Source organism: Seriola lalandi, unplaced genomic scaffold (assembly GCF_002814215.2).
Source record: "Seriola lalandi dorsalis isolate HSWRI2012SDOR001 ecotype SW California unplaced genomic scaffold, Sedor1 jcf7180002054945, whole genome shotgun sequence".
Lineage (NCBI taxonomy): Eukaryota > Metazoa > Chordata > Actinopteri > Carangiformes > Carangidae > Seriola > Seriola lalandi.
Window position 1 is genome coordinate 1,420,677 of NW_019525496.1, and position 19,993 is coordinate 1,440,669.

At 42.1% G+C, this 19,993-nt stretch overlaps 1 protein-coding gene across 1 annotated transcript; it reads right to left on the bottom strand.

The window, feature by feature from the left end:
• Positions 1–339: 339 nt before the first annotated feature.
• Positions 340–19,284, bottom strand: rph3ab (rabphilin 3A homolog (mouse), b). Its single transcript, XM_023394159.2, has 18 exons — positions 19,041–19,284; positions 8,910–8,999; positions 8,774–8,785; positions 8,406–8,531; positions 8,127–8,256; positions 7,935–8,018; positions 7,681–7,849; positions 6,163–6,342; positions 5,871–6,044; positions 4,464–4,543; positions 4,243–4,317; positions 3,699–3,808; positions 3,482–3,608; positions 3,334–3,390; positions 3,072–3,226; positions 2,884–2,965; positions 2,638–2,734; positions 340–2,540 (listed from the first exon to the last, which is right to left on the bottom strand). Exons 2-18 carry the CDS (start codon positions 8,981–8,983, stop codon positions 2,410–2,412), a joined length of 1,863 nt encoding a protein of 620 aa, XP_023249927.1. The 5' UTR covers positions 8,984–8,999; positions 19,041–19,284; the 3' UTR covers positions 340–2,409.
• Between the last annotated feature and the right edge of the window lie 709 nt (positions 19,285–19,993).

The following is a 19,993-nucleotide window of genomic DNA, read 5'->3' on the forward strand; positions in this document are numbered from 1 at the left end:
GTTAGTGTGCATTTGTGTTCCCAGACAGTTTCGGCTTATACTTAGAACTGAATCATTATATAACCTAAAGAAATTATTTGTATTGCCACTAAGATTTTGGCGGAAAGGTGCAGAGCAGTCCTAACCTGCAGGAGTTTACAGCTGGTGCTGAATAAAAAGACAAATGTATAGCCTAGTTGTATGGATTGAATTATTGTGGCTATAAATATGATTTAAAAAAGATGTGCTCTTTTTGTTCATTTAATTGCCACAGTCTAATTTACTAGCCAAATGCTCCCCAGGATATGCTGCTCCCTTTTCTTCTGCTTCCATCTTCACTGATTACACACAGGGGACATGTCATTTTTCATTAGATTTTATTGATCTGTGTAAACTCTTTGCAAAATCTTTACATGCAAAGTTATTTGCAAACATACATAATTCCAGTGCATGCACTATCTATTTACAAATACGGAGATAAACCAATAAACATTCCACTGAAAGGGGCAGAATCAAGTAGAAGACGGCTATAGGTTTAGCTCAGAGAGAAGCTTGTGTTTTTTAAAAAATAATATATATCTATATTGGTTATAATTCATGTTGATCATCATCTGATGATCACTGTAGCTGAAGTAGCACAACATAGGACAGCCTGTAATGCTGTAATGGTGGTTGTTTCAATCCCTGCCACAGGGGGGCAGAGTGGCTGTACAGAGGAAACAGGACACTGGAGAGATTTGAATGTGAATGTACAGAAGGTTTCATTCAAAGAATGAGAATAATCTCAATGTCTGCTACTGATAGAGTTGGACACTTTTTTTATGTGCTCAGTTTATTATAAGTTTATCCTGTGGATGCTATCAGACCAGCTTATTCAGATTACACCGACAGTCATCATAGTCATGCAGCATATGGCCTCTTGTGTTTAAAGTATCAACAGAAATGTTATGGGGAAGAAGTGTAAACATTAATGAAATTACAATAGCATTAATTTCTTACAAAGTATATATATCTTGAACCACAAGACATTTCATGCATAGGTTTTTTTGTTTTGATCTTTGTTTTGACATTGGAATAACTTGCAAACAGCTGTATAAATTGAGGTCATTCCACTTTGTAAGGTGTGCTTTCCTTGGTTTGCTGTGATTAGTGAACAAACACACACTAAAGCCTTGAATGACTGGGACGTGGCAGAGGGGAAAGCGCCCTGCTTTGTGCAAAGGGTGCATTGATGTAAAAGCGGGCCAAGACTGCCCCAGGCACACTAGAGTCACGAGCACAGTGCATGCAGGTAAAGCTGCACATACTTATGACATAACCTCTTCCACCTTCTCTCATTGTGAAGCAGCCAAATTTGTTAAGGAAACCTGTAAGAAACGTTTCTGTGTGCATTCAGTGTAAACACTGCAGTAGAAAACCTCTGAGGTGTCAGAGTGAACCGCGAGCTTCAGAAGAGAACAGGTAGCAGGAGGAGAATCCTTTTTCCTGCCAAGTCTAACCACAACTAAGAAATAAATATGAAAAATAAACATTGTCATTCACTTTTCAGTTCCTCTAATCACGCAATTAATACTTCCCGCAAACGCAAAATTCACAGCTTGAATAACCATACTTAAAAACTCCTAATGTTTAACTAGTGTGCTATAATTTTAAATAACAAATTAACAGCAACTGATGAAAGGTTCATTTAGCTCATGGTCCACTGACTTATGAATCATCTGTTTATCAGATGTCTATCCTAACCTGAGCAATGTATCAGTATGTAAACATTTCTTCATGGAAATATACACTATGTGCAGGCCAGTGGGCACAGTTGAAATATTTTAAGGTGCAGCTGCGTGTTTTCTTATGTCAGTGGCTCGGCATGCTTATACAGTTCAAGTGTTAAACTAAGCATGTTGTAATCACATGAACATTCAAAAATAATAACCTGACAGTCTAATGAGTTTCAGGCATGAGCTCAACTGAGGCATTTATGAGCCTGACAATTGGTTTTGACCTCAGCCACCACAACATATTGCTTTTCTTGTTCTGTGCCAGTGCAATTTAAACTTTATTTCCTTTAGCGGAGAATGTGTCAAGTTCAGCACACTATATAACATCACTGACAGGCATGATGGTCGTTATGCAGCTGTTCACTGACAGATGTCTTAGTTACATTAATGAAATCTCTAATTCATTTATGCCATGATTTGTCCCAGAGGCGGATTAAGTATCAGCACAGGCAGAGAAATTGTTAATAAGAAGACAGGAAAGAAGAGTATATACTACATCAGGGAGAAGGATCAATGCGAGCAGTGCCTGTGTGATGGTCAAGTCGTGAGAGAATAGATAAACACAACAGAATGAGGGGGGAAAACAAGTGCTCTCAGAGGTGGATGCAAACCAAGTAGGGAGGGTAGCTCATGCTGCACTGGGGTGGACAAGTGGTTAATCACTAGCGACATGATTCTCATTCATCAAGGTATGCCAGCGCTCAATCTTCTTGTCCTTGTTCTTCAAACACTCGTACCAGTGCTTCAGCCTCTCTCCTTTGGCAGTGATACCCAGCTGACACCCGCCTGTCAGGAAGAAAGTGAGGTGTGAGAGGCAGGTGGGGAGCAGGTGAGAATTTCATTTTTTATTGCATCAGAGCAGTGACGGTGATCGAATATTTACCGATGTAGTCGTTGGACTTCCCGATATCGTAGTCCCACACAGAGATATCTAAAGTCTTCTTGGCCAATTCACTGTGTTTGATGTCATAGCTGAATTCCTGGAATTTGAATTGAGACATTGACTCATCAATTCCAACATTTTTCCAAACCTGAGTTGCAAAAAATACAAACACTGGAGACTGAGACTGGATAATAAGCTCATTTTCATTAACTGCAGCTAACTTCCACCTTGAACTCTCTTACAAACCTCATTAAACTCTGGGTTTAAAGTCCTCTTTTTGATTTGTGTTTTGCACTTGCCCTTCTTCCCCATGTCAGGTTTCAGACATCTGTAAATTATATATACACACATATATATATATAAAGGTTAATTTATGCCATTTCAAGAGCCATACACTGACAAGCTGAATGTACTTCTCGTCCTGCTTTACCTACATTTTGACATATGGGTCAGAGTAGCCATTAGCATCCATGGCAGCCAGGTGAACGCAGCGCACAACGCCCACAATTAGGCGGTTCTGCTGGGTGTTGTACATGAGGGAGATCAGAATCCGACCACGCTCCTCTATGTCTCCGCCATCTTTCGCTGACTAAAAGAGCAAAAAAAGTAAAGTTCATTACTATTCTTGATAAGCTTTGTGTCTACTTTGGTGGAATCTGCCATGTTTAAACATGCTCGGAAATAAAAAGGCATTACCTCATCTTCGTAGAGAGAGATGCCTCTGGCCGCCCCAGCTGTTGCAGTTCTCTTCGTCTGTGAAGGGGGAACAAGATTATACCCGGTCAATAAGCGATTCAGACAAGGAGAACAAAGCGTTGTTTGACTGTAATTCAGTTTCACTCACTGGGACAACTCTCTCGAGACACACGTTAAAGTTTTTCTTCTGGTTCATCTTCAGTTTCTTCAGCGCCACTCGGGTTTCACCAATAAACTCATTATGCCCGAACTTATCTTCATCACAGACAGAGAGCCTGTGGAAATCGAAAGAGATTCTTAACCTGTTACACCCTTAAACAAGCCAACTAAAGTAATATTAAGTGTCAAACATGAACATTATCCACCTGAGGGTCTTACGCTGCATGTCCTCATCTGTCAGGCCGTGGTAGGTGAGCGTCTCACTCCACGCAGGGTTGCGGGTATTTCTCAAGGTCTTTGTGCGCAACTTGTTAGACTGTTTGGTGTAGGATAGATCAGGACAAGGAAATGGAAATATCTCATGGCGGGTTACCACTACACAAGACGTCACAATATCTGTGGTTACTGTTATTTAATCACGGTGAGTATCTACGTGTTGCTGCTTCCCATCAACGGAGCTTTTGCAGCTGAGGCCTGCCCCATTCTCCACTATGATCACACCCCACAAATAATGCACCTTCACTACAACTTTTACTTTATTTACTTTATTTTTAGACATCATCCCTATGTCAATTTTATGACTTTTATTCAGTCAAACCACAAGGTGTCAGGCTTGAGCTGCCAGAACGATCTCTCACCGCCCAGTGGGGTCTAAAATCACCACCCTTCCTTTTTGGCTTAGCAGGATATTAAGGTAACAAATCTTTTAAAAGTAGTAAAAGCTTAATGTAAGAAAGGTGTGTCTTTTACCTTACTAGCCCCTGGCAGCAGATGAAGCTTGACATAAGGATCTGCCAGTCCATTTGAGTCCATGGGTTTCAGTCCCTGAGGAGAAACAGAGCACAGTGTCCATCACATCGTCGCGCACAGCACACACCAATTAAGCTAAAGTGCCATTCAGGAGCTTTTTAACATAAACCACTTGATTGCAATTGTCCCTTTGTGTGAGAGAATGAGGAGAGTAGTGGTACCTTTGCTTTGAGGATGCTACAGTGGAGGCTGTTGCTTTCCTGTTCATAGAGCAGACTGAACTCTAGAGAGCCCAGAGTGGCTGAAAGAGACCCAGACCAGTCATCACATTAGACCACAGAGAGCAGACAGCAGGTCCGCTCTTGAATAATTAAAAGTGTAAATAAAAAGGGACACAAGGGATACAAAGGGAAAGATGCTCTTGTAATCAAAAAACTCTCAACTTGTGAATAGAAGTGAAAATAAGTACCAGCCCAGAGTGGACAGGAATGACAGACAATAAAGTCTCCGAGTAAGTCTTCACCTTACCTTAACTAAACATCTGAAAAAATCGCATTACAAATCGGGGGCATGAGGTATAAAAGAAATCAAATAAACACCCAAATCTCAAAGGAAGGCCTTCAGAAAATAAGGATCTGGGTAAGAAAAAAAATATACTGAAGTGCTGCCCACACAGTTTCTTTGGAGGAGTTTCATTGCCAAGCATAGCTGTTGGGGGACAAAATAATCAAATGACATTTGTTAATTTTTTCTTATATAACTGTTAAACTTTTCTGGCCTGAGATTCACCACAAAACTGAAGAGGATATAACCATCTGAGCTACTGAAACCAGTCAGCACCACAGGCCTTAATTGTTCCCACCATCTCAGCTCCAGCAGCCACATGAAAACCATAGCAATTTCTGCCATTTTCACTCCCAGCACAGGGGACTGGATCAAACGCAAGGGGACTCTATATCCTGTTAGCCCCGGTGCATCTCAAATTATTTGTACAGCTCCATATTCCCAGACCTCAATAAAATAAATTAACACCCAATCCCCCAAAGAAAGAATAAAGGCCGATTGACACTGCAGGCGCAGAACATGAATGACATGGCACCATTCTCACCATTAAAATGGGATATGGGATATTTCTTTTTAAAAAGTACGATTGCATAGCTTATACATCACTATTGATTTAGTGAATCATGTCCTGATACACATCTTCCTCTGCTTTAGTTCCTTGGACATTGATTTTCATGCTTCGATAACATATGGTGCTTATCATTTGTCATTTTCTATCCAGCTCAATAGATGCTGCCAGAACAATTCTTGCTGTTTGCTGTGACTATTGAACGATTTATAGATACAAATTGTTTCCAGACAGAAGTCAAGTATCAACACAGAATGACTTGGAATCCCTACCGGGAACAGAAATGCAGCCAAATTAAGGACATCAATGCCCAATACTCTATGCTATATGGCAATATGTCTTGCTTTATTAACAAAAATAAAAACACCCCATCTGGTTGTATTTACCTGAAACGAGCAGAAAGAAATCATCAATGTCAAACCGAACATGAGGTGAAATGAAACTGACACATCAGCCACGCTACTCTGTGAGAAGAGTGAGCAGATGGTGTACTCACTGGCTTCATCAGAGTCATAGTCGTTGGCCTCCTCCTCCTCCTCGGCTGGGGGAGGTTGCTGTCGGACGGGAACAGCACCGTGGGCAGCGGGCTGCCTCCTGTCCTCTCTCACTGCAGGAGGCGCTCTCTGCTCTGGAGGAACTGCACCAGAGGAGTACGCACCTCCATCTGGACCTACAACCACATTGGATCATGTGAGACTGACTGCACAAAATAATGGCACCACTGGGGATGTAATATTTGGTTAATGCGTGGGACTCTTTATAAGGATTATGTCCTAGCTGTCTCTCACCCTGCTGGGCCATGGTGGCGGCAGGCTGCGGTCTGGAGCTCTGGACAGGAACCATCTTCTTCATCACCACTGGGCTGCCCTGACCCGCTTCTTGAGGGCCAGCCCCCCCAGTGGCCATGCACACAGCTGATGGTTTAGGGGCCACAGGTGGGTAACCAGCACGGCCCAGTGGCTCTGGTCCTAAAAATAAGTATGAATAGCGTCGTACAGTAAACATGCAGACATACGCTATACATAAGGGAGACACGCATAATCACACCACTTCAGGCTCCTACTGCAGTGGAATCTGTAATACTCCCTAGTCCCTCTGCATACTTTTGATGTTGCAGCTTTTTCGTTGCGAAGGCATTGACCTACATACATTACAACAAGCTGTGGTGGCCGACTACTGTACATGTAGCAGCTATATAGTGCCTGTACGTCATAATACCCCTATGTTTCAAATCACATTGCACAGGTAATCACGCTGAAAGTGCGAAATGATACAATGTGACCCATCATGCCAGCACCACCTGGAGGCTCATCCCATGTCACAGCATGCACCTTCCGACAGCTTAATTGAGGTCTTCACCCCCCTCCACTGCGCCAGTGGGCGGTACTGCCAAATTTGGGAAGCTGATAAAAGGTTTTATGCTTGGGAAAAGAGCAATGACAGGCGGGATTGCCAAAAGACTAAGAAGTGTACAGATGCTGATCTAATGAGTGTGAAGAGGAGGCCCTTTGAAAAATAGTCAGACTGAAATATATATATATATATATATATATATATATATATATACATATATATCCCTGGTGTTTGTTTTGATGTGAATACTTTTATGGCCAAAATTGTGATTATATGAAGAAATGCAGATACAATATTATAAATTGTATACAACCTTAACAGCATGATGGGACTTCCAAAATGCTGAATGCTTAAATCACTAACAGCCAAAACCATGTGGACTTGACAAAGGTGAAAAAGTGGGAAAAAATGCTCCTTGTATTAATTTTTGTAGTTTATACAGTATAACGTTCTCCTCTCGTCAGATGTTAGTCTGCCAGAGGGGAAACGCCCACCCAGAGGCTTGCAGCTTAGATGCTATTTCCATAATATGTCCTAATCTGGTTTTATCCCTTGCTGAAAAGTATCCTGTTTTGAAAAATATGCACAGTAGCTGTAGTATTTAGTTTATTTCCTCACACAAAAAGTGAGGTGAATTATAATTTCAGTTCAATTTTAAATCACAACAGGCAGCACTGCTGAGAAACTGAAGTCTCAGATGCAGTTCTGGTAGTTTAGCAGATCCCCATTTAGAGATTTCTAGATATTAAAAACTTGCCTGAATCTAGTTGCCCAGATGCAGCAACCTGACTCTGACTGTGACCTATGTGAGACATGCTGTAAACTAATTGTCTGTGACGACAGTCTAAACAGGTTAATCAAAAATGGTGATGAGCACCTGCCTGTCGCCTCATGTGAAAAACTGAAAAAGACGGCACAGTAACTCTGAAGGGGCAGATCTCAGCTGTGTCTACCTGCTGGTTGTGGTTGGGTTGCCGCCTCCCTGGGCTCAGAGGCTGGAGGCCCCTGGGGCTCTGCTGCCTCCCGGGCACCCGTCTTGCTCGATTTAGATAACGGCATGGGTGATGGCAGGAAATGCTTAGGAAAACCTTTGAAGAACCAGGCACCAGACCTCTTCCACACCTGACAAAACAGAAGAAAAAGAAAGTGTTACTGGATTTTCCAACAATTGAATTTTTTTATTTGTTCACTGGTGTAAATCACTCACCTCTCGCTGTTCTCTGCAGATCTTGCAAAGCCACACGGCGCGTGGCCGACTGCTACACTGTGTACCACACTTGGTACACATGCTCTGCACGACAGGAGAAAATAAAGATTTGACCTATTGTGTTCTGTGTGAATTGCAGCAGAGGAGTGTATTTGCGTTTCCCTTGTTATAATTGGCTGATTCATTACCTACCTTTTTGCAGTCCTCACACACCACTGAGCTGACCCCAGGTGAGCCCAGCTGCTCCCCACACACCAAACAGCGGGACACTCCATCCCCACACACAGTCTTCTTCATGTCGTCCAGGCGGTTTATCAAGCGCCTGCAAGCAGCACAGGATGAAATCTTCCTTAAAATGTGACCGTTAATTATCTCAGGTCCAAATGTGTGTGTGTCATCAGTCTAAACAGGCGATTCTGTTTTCATATACACATATTGTGGGAAACCACTGCATGTTTTACAGTCTCTTACCCAATTCTCTCCTGCTCCATGGCCTCCATTTTCTCAGCACGGGCAATCACATTGTTTATAATCTCTTTCTCTTCATCTGTCAGGTCTGGACCAGAACCAGAGCCAGGCTGCATGGTCCAGTTGCCCCTGTCAGTCAACATATTCTCCAGTTGAGATTACACTACCTCTGTGATTGATGATATGAATGATATCCAATTGCACATTTGCATAAGCACTTCACAATCTGTGTTTGAACAAGCAGAGCGAGCACAGCGAATGAATGAACATGCATTTACAGCGTCAACACATCACACTGCTCTCTGAACAGTTACAGAGCAGAGACACACAATGAGGATAAGAGGTGGTGGAGTGGGAGTTGATCTACTTACTGCTCTTTTTCACTGTGTCACAGATCACACATCAGAGAGATGCAGGAGAAAGAGAAAGAGAGGAAGGCACAGTTTAGCATCGATGTCTCCATCACAAACGGTTAACACAACAAACAAAAAAAAGTTCACGCTTTACCTAGCGTGCATTTTCCTCTGCCTGTCGTTGGACATCCAGCGATCCGAGCTGCTGCTCATCACCGTGTCCGTCATGCTGCGCTATCGCAGTCTGCAGGTGGACAGAAAGAAAAAGACAGAGATTTATTCAGCATGAAACAGTAAAACAAACTTTAACTGATGTCACAAAAAGATGCCAACTCTGTATTTAGAGTTCTTAATTTGGGTAGGAATGACTTATGTGTTTTGAGTCGACACTCACAGCTATCCTCCGTCCTTGTCTCATGCTTATGCAGCACTGTTTTAACGGCCTCCACGGACAGTGCTGGCCTTAAATTGGCAAGTCACCAGATACACTTCCTTTAATTGTCTCATTGATGTAAAGCTAAATGAAAGGTATCTAATGGTGACCTCCCATTGGTGGCCACCATGAGCCAAACAACTACTGCAAATAAAGAAAAATCTATTACAGTTTCCAGAAAAGTAATAATCACTTTTTCCCCTTCCCTTCTTGCTTCCTATGAATTTACATACCACAACTGAAATAGCAACAAAATATCAGCTACCAGTGGAAATGTAAACACATTTCCTAGTGCCAGTTTTACAGCCCAATCAGTGCCATCTCCTCTTGCCAAGCCTGTTTTATCAAATTCTCTCCACAGACATATTTAACTAGTAAATGGACACAGAGAAAACATTGCCAAGACGTGACACACCAAGATAATGGATCTGTAAAATATGAGCCTAAACTATGGCGACATACAGTGGTTCTAACATGGATAGAGTTGCTTTGTGTGCGTAAGGCAATGGGGTGAAAAAAAAAAGCTGATGACAAAGCGAGACCTCCTGCACATTTGTGACCACAGTGAATGAAGGTACTCGGGGTCATTTCAATTCATGTGTGCTTTCTACAAAAGGCCTGAGGAGATAAGGTTGCACAAATTGGGGGTGGTAAAGCCAATTATTTTAGCAGCTGTAAGTGAAACTGTGAGGAAACTGTGAGTCTACACATTTCAAAGAAGCAGATGGTTCCATATAGCAGCAGGAGGAGGAGGTTAATTATTATATATAGGAGGAGGAGGAGGGGGAGAGCTTCTACTGACAGGGATGACTAAGAGTCTTTGTCTCCAGCATTTCTGATTGTTCACAGTGTGTTGGTAGAAGCTGAGGTTTTTATCCGAAGCGATCTCTGTGTATTTACAGTTCTCAACAATATATACTCCTTCTCCAGGGATGCTGGGTGGACTGAGAGTGTGGTCGGGTGTGATGGGGAGGCTGATGAATGGTTTTTAAGATCCGCAGGAAGTTATCGTCACTCCATGCGGTGACACCGAAACTGGATTGTTTGCAGTCACTGTCGCTGAGGAGGAGTCGAAGAAAGGCGTGTGTCATCGAAGTGTTTAAAGTACATGATGACAAGAGATGAGCTCTTGTAGTCGTTTGTGTACATAGTGCGAAAAACAGGCCGACAACACATCCAAGTGTTAATGATGACAGAGGGAAACAGTGAGCTGTCAGCTGCTACCAAAGCCCTGTCCATATGATGCATCAACAATGTAATCTAACCTCAGAGTGACATGGAAAAGATGATACAAAGATGTCAACAGAAATCACTGAGGCGAGTGCCTACGGGCAAGTCTGCTGAGTCTGTGTGTGTGTGTGTGTGTGTGTGTGTGTGTGTGTGTGTGTGTGTGTGTGTGTGTGTGTGTGTGCCACTGTGCAGCTGACTTAGAGCTGCTCCAAGTATCTGCCAGACAATACATGGAGGGACACTCCAGCCAGACGCTGGGGGAATACGGCAGTTTATGTCCTGAGGGGAAGTACCAGCAGTCAGAGAAGACCAGCAGACTCCGAAAAGGAGCAACAAGAGGAACAAAAAGCTTCTCTGGAGCCTCAAATATGGAGAACTGTGATGGTGCAGGATGAGGAAAGTGCCGGCACAGTGTCGGAGAGATTGAGAGAGATACAGTAAGGAATGCATAATGATAATACTAAAAGGAAAATCAATAAGTTTCACTTGTCCTCAGCTTTTCACAGCAGTAAAACCTCGCACTATAGAACCTTGGAGAAAGTGAAAGAGGGAGTGGAGGGGAGGGGTGCGACACTGTCTCCCCCTTTCAGCTGCTTGTATTATGCTGCGTAACGTTAGGGTACATACCTTTTGGGCTCTAATCTGTTGCTGCACTGCCTGCAGGATTCACAGAATAACAACAAATTCGCTGTGCTATCAATAGCCACTCTGGGTGTGGGCTTTCCCTCTGATGCTGCTGCTGCATCCAGCCAACAGGAGCAAAACACAGTCTTCAGGGAGCTTTTGTCTTTGTTCCCACTTTTCAGCAGCAATCTGTCGGCTCAGACATTACTCCGACTGTATAGTATATATTGTGTACACCGAGGCTCTCAAGCTTAGCCCTCCTTCACTTGCCAAAATTAATTATCCCACTTTTGTCTAACACGATTGTCCTGGAGAGGTGCATGGAGAGATACAGATGGGAGGGGGCATTCAGACTCGGGCTGGGTAATCACTGATTCAGACAAGTCAGAGCTCTCTGGTGCTGGGGAAAGATGTTTCTGCATCACACAAGTGGACTCTTTGCTGAGGTGACAATCCAATTAGCATTCAGGAGATTGTCTCAATAATCACATCCACTCTTTTCTCATAAAGAACTGTAAGCATAGGCTTTGAAGCCTGAGACATAGAGAAGTACTGCTTGGTTTCATCTACTGTACTGCCAGAGAGGGTTTACATCTCAAAGGGCTTTAAGTGTACATATTCAAATATGAACCTAAGGCCAATTATAAGGGACTGTCTTGCGAAAAATGTCATATTGATCCTTGTTATACTGCAGTTATGACACCACTGTGACCCTCAGACTGTCATCCTCTGCGCTGCTGAGATTATAAATGCAACTAATCTGCGTCATCTGTGGAACATTCATCCTGTTTTCCTCCCATGTGAGATGATTCAGTCAGGTGGTGGGTTCCTCTCTGGAGAGCAGCAGATATCCATGTTTTTTGTTTTTTTTTCTTTCAAAATGTCATGAAGCCAACAGAGTGACGTGTCGCTCTGCAAAGTGGTCCCCAGGAACTGTGCAAGCAACCACACAATGGTGTGTACGAACACACCAGGCATGACTTGTAACAGATCATGTGTGAGCTGACAAACGGAAACACCAGAGGGAGAGCATCGACTCAAGATAAGTCATCTGCTTGATCATCGTAAGTCATCCACCCAGCAGGATCTCTCCCGTGCAGAATTTCATATGGGGGTGGTGAAGACCAATTTAGAAACCTGTGTATCCTCCTCAGGGCCTGAGAAGTTAGTCAATACAAATCTGCATCTGTGCATATTCAGATGTGTGCACACACAACTCCCAGAACACACCCTACACATTTTCCATCCATTTTTAGAAACACAGACATGCATTCTCCTTGGATACTTGAAGTGAGCGCTCAGCTTGAGCAGCTGCCCAGATTAACATTGTTACGTGACTTTCATTAACAGGTGTATGACTCATTACAGCAGAACATATGACCTATGCACCTTGTTAAGATTTTAGTTCTTGCTTGTGGAAACATAACTGAAGAAAAGCAGGCAGTGACCACAAGTCATTGATGGATTGATCCAACAGGGATCATTATGGATACAGCACTCAGAGCTTAAGAGGGGATGGGTACATAGGGAAGAGGGTCATCTCCCTTGTACTGAGATCAGCAACAACAAGGCTCTACACCAGTGTTTTATATCATTATCAAGCAATTTGTCCTGCAACAAGTTGTAAATTGACAGAAAAGAATATGTCTGTGACTCATTAAGTGATTTATTGAAGACAAATGCCAAATATTAAGCTGTTTCCATGTCATCTAATGTGTGGATGTGCTGCTTTTCCTTTCTTTGGTATCTTTATATGATTATATATTGATTTTATAATGATTATATATTGAATATCTTTGGGTGAAGACCTCACTTCAAAACTGTAGGCTACTGGGCATTTTTCACTATCTTCTGACATTGTATGGACTAAATGATTAATCAAGTGATCTTAACAAAGTGGACAGATTATTAAAGGAATGACAATAATAAAATCAAACGCAGCGCTGAAAGTAATTTTTACTATATTGAACACATGAGGGATGACCGCTAAGTAAAATGAGTCTGACTTTGTTGACTTAATTTGTACAACATATTTAAACAGAAATACAGCAACTGTTTCATTCACCTTATTATTTTAAAAACCTGCTACGTGCCCTATTTGTAGATATTAATGACGTTGAAACACTACATGGCGCTTCACTTGAATTCCAGGGCAACAATTCCCTCGCCATCTTCCAAGAAGGACATTTCTAAAATGGGTTAATGAGAATCAGAGATCAATGAATGCACAATTGGTTTCACCCTAATTTATCTTTCATTAGGCCTCCATTTGTATTTTGATGCCTCGGGCTAAACCTTACTTAGGTATAATGGAGGTCGCCCTAAAGCTCTGCTGTAGCCACCACGCAATCGTCACAAACCCTTACCACTGGCCATTGCAGAGTCCCTGTGGACTCAGATCAGCACTTTCTTCCAAACCATTTTCCAAGGTGCTGATGCAAAGTAGATGCCACTCTTGATATTCATATCAGAACAGCATAGCCTTGCCACCAGTGATTTAATAATCCTGGTGAAACCACACACACTTTTTGTCAGGTTGCTGTAACCATGAATGTTTCATCAGCTATAACACACTGTGCTTTTCCCCGTCAAAGACCCAATAATCCTGCAACCCATACACAGTCTTTTGCTGCGCTGTGAGAAACCAGCTCAGCTATAACATTTTTTAAACTTAGCCATTACTAAGCTGATACTGCCTTGCGTGGATTTCCATTCATAATTTATCATGTTGTGAGACTATGAACAGCATAGTTACACCAAGCAGCACTAAAAGGATTCATCTACCCAAAAATAATAATCGTGAAAAATAGATATTTGGCATTACAACATTAATGTGATGCTATGTATTCTACTGTTTTTACCATATTGTCAGCAATTTAAAAAATTGTTAAAATAGAAAATCCACTGTGAAAAACAGTATATACATTTTCATCTTAAATGTGAAGAAAAAAAAATCTAAATCTAAACAAGAAGAGAATGTAAAAATAAAATGTTTTGTTTCATTCTAATTTTTCTTCCTCTACCATCTGGCCTGGCAGTAACTCAGATTGTCTTATGTATTATGAAACAGAACACAGCCTGAGATCCTCAGACAGGAGAGTCTTGGCTGGTCTACAGTTTCGACTCAAGTCCTGTGGAGATCTGGAACATCATGCCTGACCAGGGAAGACTGAAAAAAGTCAATTTATTTTTCATCTACATCTCTTCTTCATTCACATCTATAAATACGGAACCAATCAGAAGACCGGTTTTCCAGTATAAAATTCTTTTGGACAGAGGGAAGGCAATCTTCAGATCATATTCAATCATGCTGCACTCGATTTAGCCATCAATGCCTCACTGATAATTATAAGCACATGGCTTGAATGATTTTATAAAGAGATGACTTCTACTTAGGAAAACGATGACTGTAAAGCCCATTAATGACGATTGCTGTTATTGTTGATCTATGAGTCATCTACAGACCTTCATTACAATGTTCTGAAAAATATGAACAAATTGACAATACCTTGACTCACATGTAGCCTACATGTCATCAGAAAGTACAACCATCTGCTCCTCCACATTCTGTAGTGACACATGTCGGCTGGTGGTTTCACAGACAGTAAAATGTTGACCAGCTGACCAGGCCATAAGAACAAGTAGTACAATGGGGTTATGAGTGGCAGTCAACTTGCCTGACAAGGGCACTATCCGTTTGCAGGTCAGTCAGTCTACTGCTTGGGTCGAGACTAACATATCTCAACGTCTATTAGATGGATTGTCATGAACAGACATTCATGGTCTCAAGAGGATGAAACTGGTGACTTTGGTCACAGATTTCGTAACTTTTTCTCTAGCAGCAGCATCAGGTCACATTTTTAATTTGGCCAATACTTTGGTTTCATTAAACCAAACTAATGACTTTCCCATCAGCCTCAGCTTTGCTTTTTATTGAGTGCTAATCAATAAATGCTAGCATGCTAACACGCTAAACTTAAGATGGTGAACATGGTAAACTTCATACCTGCTTAGGTATCAGCATGTTAGCAATATCACTGAGAGCATATTAGCATGCTGATCTAAGCAGTTAGATCAGTGCACCGTATGGCTGTAGACTCTTGTTCAAATTTTGAAACAAGCATCCAAGTTGTTTTTTAAGTTGTGTCTTGTATGTACCAGAATTACTATCATCATTAAAATGTGCCACGGACCTCTAAGATGTGATGAACAGAAAGAAATCATGATGGATTATTGAACGCTAAATAATTCATTTACATTCCCCTGTCTCTGCGCACTGATCATTTGATCTTCTAAACAAACTAACTCTTCACAGTATTCAGCTGCCCGTGTCCAGTGCTCACACACCAGGCCTGCAGGGCGAGTGGGGAGACAGGGTAGGAAGGACCAAAAAACAACGAGGTATCCACCCACTCCCAGTTGCATGGCATCCAACTCCATCCATCCCCCATAGAGGACTGTGAGATGCCAACACACTGAGGCCTGGGCAAGATTGTAAAGCACTGCACCAAGAAGCCCTCCACTGCAGGAGGAAAACATCACTCAGCATTTTTTAATTATTTACAACTCCCACCCCCATTGCCTTACACTCTTTAAGGTATTAGTGCACACTGTGTGTACTCATATATTTATCAGACATTATGTACAGAACAGTGGATTAGGGGAGAAAAAGATGACACGATTGATTAAATTATTGAGCTCTATTTTGGGAAACAGTACGGATGTTTGTTGGTCTTGACAAATTATACATGTTTTCACTCAGACAATGGTGATGACAGGGACCATCTGTGGAACCATCTGTGAGGACTCTTCACCTCTCAAATGTGAGAGTGTTGTACCGTTTCAAATACACTCAGCTTCATCCTCTAGGCAGGCATGGCTCCAGTTCCCGCATCGCTGGAGAACAAACAGGAAAGACCATCCAGTGACCGACAAGCTACCGTGCTGTTATCCCGCTATCACTGTTGGCGCTATCCAGCAGACCTAAAGAGGTTGGGCGCTGTGTTTTTCATTCTTAAATTTAACACAACGCACACTGAATGAGCAGGGGGTATCCTATAGGTGTCATTTGTAGTAAATAATTCTCAAATTTATTCAGTATTTTGTCCAGGCCTTATTATAGAACCATAAAAGTAAAAAGCTATTGGACATGGAGCACTCAATTAACTGCACCCCAGCAAGAACCTGCAGTAAGTCTCAGATTTGCTAAGCTGACGATGATTCATCCTTGTATGCCCCAGAGGCAAGAGGTGGGACTTTGAGAACTGGCTGCTGATGCACTGGCCAGTCATGCTCCTTCACTTTCTTCCCATCTTATCTCCGGGAAACAAGTACTACCAGACAGGGCCATTAAATCAGCGCAGTAAAGGTCTATTGAGAAGACACTCTGCATCTATTTCCTACTAACCAGACATAACCTACAGCCGGTGGTCTGTTGAGATAAACTACATGGTTCCGAACATATAAAGAAACACGTCAGGTCTATCTATCTATCTATCTATGTGATGGCCATGATTCTGTTGCTCTGCTTGGAGGATCTGGCACTGTTCAGCTGACGGATATCTGACCCTCCCTCTTGTCCCACCAGCAAACCAGAAGGTACAACACCCTTGGGTGTTTTTAGCTGATCTCGTTTGGCAAACTAGAGCATGTTCTAGTCTGGAAACACACGAAAAATTAGCTTTGGCCCAACCTTGGAGAAAAAAACCCCTGTTGGGAAGCTTGGCTATGTGACTGGAAAAGCAAAGTTTGTTTATTCAGACGTAACTCTGAGCCTCTGGGACAAGAGCTTTACTGCAGCCACAGCATACGCACAGGAGTGATTATAATCAGTTAAATGTAAGTATCACAGGTTGTAAGTAGTAGGTAAGAAATGTTGCATATAGATATGCTGGTGATTATAGATTAAATCGCAGATTCTGTTTTAGATTTTTAACTCCTTGCTCTCTTGGTGGAACTTTCTTTAAAGGCCACATTAATTACATCTGTCTTTTCCAGTGTGCCACAGTGTTAAGGCAGATCTAATCATCAGCTTCAGATAGGCCGGTGAATCGATTCTCATCCACCACTGTGATGAGAATTTGAAGATGAAGCCACTCCCTTCGGAAGCTCGGCCACACATGTAAGAATAATGTCTCTCCTACAACACATTTCAATAGATTTGCTCAACAAGAGATCAGAGAAACCAACAGATATTTAGAGCACAACATACGATTTGGGCTCTAAGCTCCATATATGGATGGGAAGAGCACAGAGGAACATGGAGTCATGCACCTTTACCAACTGTGGCCATGGTAACAGCAAGATCAGAAGATGAGAATCAGAATGATTAAACGCCGTGTGTGTGCATGTGTGTCCACCAGTCTGTGTGTTTGTAGTAGAATGTACCTTTGCCGAATTTCATAGCCCATGCAGAACAAGTCGTCACTGAAATAACAGTGTCAGTGGATCATCAAGAAACGTGGCTGCACTTTGTCTGAAATGAATCATCTGCCTTGGATGGTTGTTAACAGTCACAGTTGAAAAGACAGCATGGTTAGAGAGGAAGACGAGCTGAAGACATGAGATTATGCGAGCAGTCGCCTTGTATTCTTCAGCTTTAAATAATGCAGTTAGTGTGCAGAGCACTTACTTCATTCCTCCATCTTTTTTTCACCTTTTCCCTAAACACTCGTGTTTCCTAATGCTCTGTATGTTTTGTTTTCTCTTGTTTTATCTTTTCTCTCTCGCCTAATTTCATTCTTCCTCTGCACAGAAGATAGTGTGAGGCTGTCCAAAAGACAGAGAAATAAAGGGAGAAAGGTACCAGCTTAAATAAGGGTGTCGTCCAATCACTACTGTGGGTGCTCATGTGAGAGGAGGCAGCTGCAGATATCTCTCAGACTGTTCATTCAGTCTTTTCTCCCCTCCCCCATTTAATCCCCATGCTTCAGGTCTGTAGGAGGAGTTGGAGATGGTGGAACTGGAAGGCGGATTCCCAGCTTCTTTTTTCTGTCCCACTTCTGTACAAACACTAGCAGAAATGAACTGGACAGGTCCAAAAAGTCTGTTTACAACACACACTGTTCTGACTGTCCGAGTGTAATAACCCACCGGTGCAGGATGAGATAACACCACAACAAGTAGGTGGCTAAATCACCTGTCCTGTGGCACAGCTGGAGTTGAGAGCTGCCCTGCCCAGATGAGCATTTGGAGGCATCACTGATGTTTTTTCCTCTAAGTCTGCAGGCACATCAAGCCCAAGTGTGCGCTCCTAAAAAATCCTGCAGCAACGCCCAGGGACCGCAACCACACAATCTCCCACATGACTTACCAGGTCTGTTTTCTTATATCAGATCTGCAACAAGGAAGCACCGTGTTGCAGTAGTGCAGCCAGCCACCACTCTTGTTTTAATTATTCTTGAAGGGGATTAAAAGAAGCTACACCAAGAGTTACATTTATCGGCCATTCATGAATAAACTGAGTACATAAGCATAACACCAAAGCATGCTGTAGTAAATCGATGCAACAATTCAAAATAAGAGGCTCTATCAGCACCTCTGCATGAATGAAAGGAACATTGAGCTATCTGCTGCAGAGCAATGTTTTCAGTGAGACATGTTTTCTCTAAAACAAAGGAATCAATCAAATGTTCATTTACATAACTGGTATCTCACATAGGTTAACTGGCAGCAGCTTCATGCATACTGAGTATACTGCATACGTTCACCAAAGCATACATTCTTCCCTTTTCACTCAAATGACTCAGTGAGAAACATGCTCATAAAGATAAGGAAAATGTGTTTCATCAAATTAATAAATACAAGCAATGCAATCTGTTCCCTCATAGGAGATCTTTTCCAGTTCCTCTCTCTTGTGAATGAAATGCTGCATTCATTCAACTTGTAAATGAGAAATACTAATGCACTGAGTCACTGACCAAACGCACTAACCTCTCAGTAATTTCAGGTTGAGGATGCAATGTTTGAAAATCCTTCGAAGGAGATCGTAAAGCCTACCTGAGAATCCAGCCCCGTCTCTCTCCCCCCTCTCTCTCAGGGAGCTGTCAGGGAATGATGCGGACTAAATTTCTGTGCAGCGCTTGGAAGCGACCACAGAGTCAGTCATTGCGCATGGTGCCTGTCACCAAAACCCGTGTTTTTATTTTTTTAATTTTTTTTTTTTTTTGCGTGGAGGAGTAGTCTGTTGCTAGAGGCACAGCGGATCTCCACAATGCGTGGGAACTCGTCTTCTATCCTGCGTGGAAGATGGAAAGCCCTTGGTACCCTGGGAAGGAAACCCCTGGATCTGAAGTGATAACGCTGATGCTTAAGTGGACAGTCATCACCTGATCCAATTGTCTCTATAGAGGCGCATAGTGGCTAAATTTGTCTCATCACCCATGCAACCCTGTTGAGAAGTCACTGACAGTTTTAAAAGATTATGTGCTGACTGTGGTGACTTTGTGGTATTTAACGTATAGACTATACATTACAACAAGATATCATAGCCTATGGCTGTTCAATGTTTTTTTGTTTTGTTTTTTTTTGTCATTTGAATGGAAAGGATTTTAATATAATTGAGTTACTATTCTATTTCTATCCGAAGAGTCGTTTATTTATATCCTCCACAACTATCATATAACCGTCTATTTGGCAGAAAACAAATATTCTGGATTACCTTATTGTTTTCTGGTGATAAACTTTGTAGGTACTTTCTTCCAGTCACATGTGTAAGGTTAATGTATTGTTTTGCAGCGACAATTTAATCCCCAAGAAACAACCACTGAAATTCTAACACCAGTGTCTCAATTATAAGGGCATGCCTCCACTTTGATTCGTACAGTGGAGACATTGCGCCATCTAATGGATTATGTATTAATTACGCCAAAAAAAGGATGGAAATCACCATTTTTGCGTTATTTCCATAGGTTATTACATGATATGTTTCTTTGTCATATGAATTGAATCGG

What these genes read in the sequence shown, in the direction of transcription:
- rph3ab (XM_023394159.2), bottom strand. Translation starts at nt 8,983, where the DNA reads ATGACGGACACGGTGATGAGCAGCAGCTCGGATCGCTGGATGTCCAAC. An exon ending in TGTGTGAGGACTGCAAAAAG is followed by an intron (nt 8,019 to 8,126) that starts GTAGGTAATGAA and finishes CCTGTCGTGCAG; the next exon opens with AGCATGTGTACCAAGTGTGG. An exon ending in TAAACCCAGAGTTTAATGAG is followed by an intron (nt 2,735 to 2,883) that starts GTTTGTAAGAGA and finishes TTCAAATTCCAG; the next exon opens with GAATTCAGCTATGACATCAA.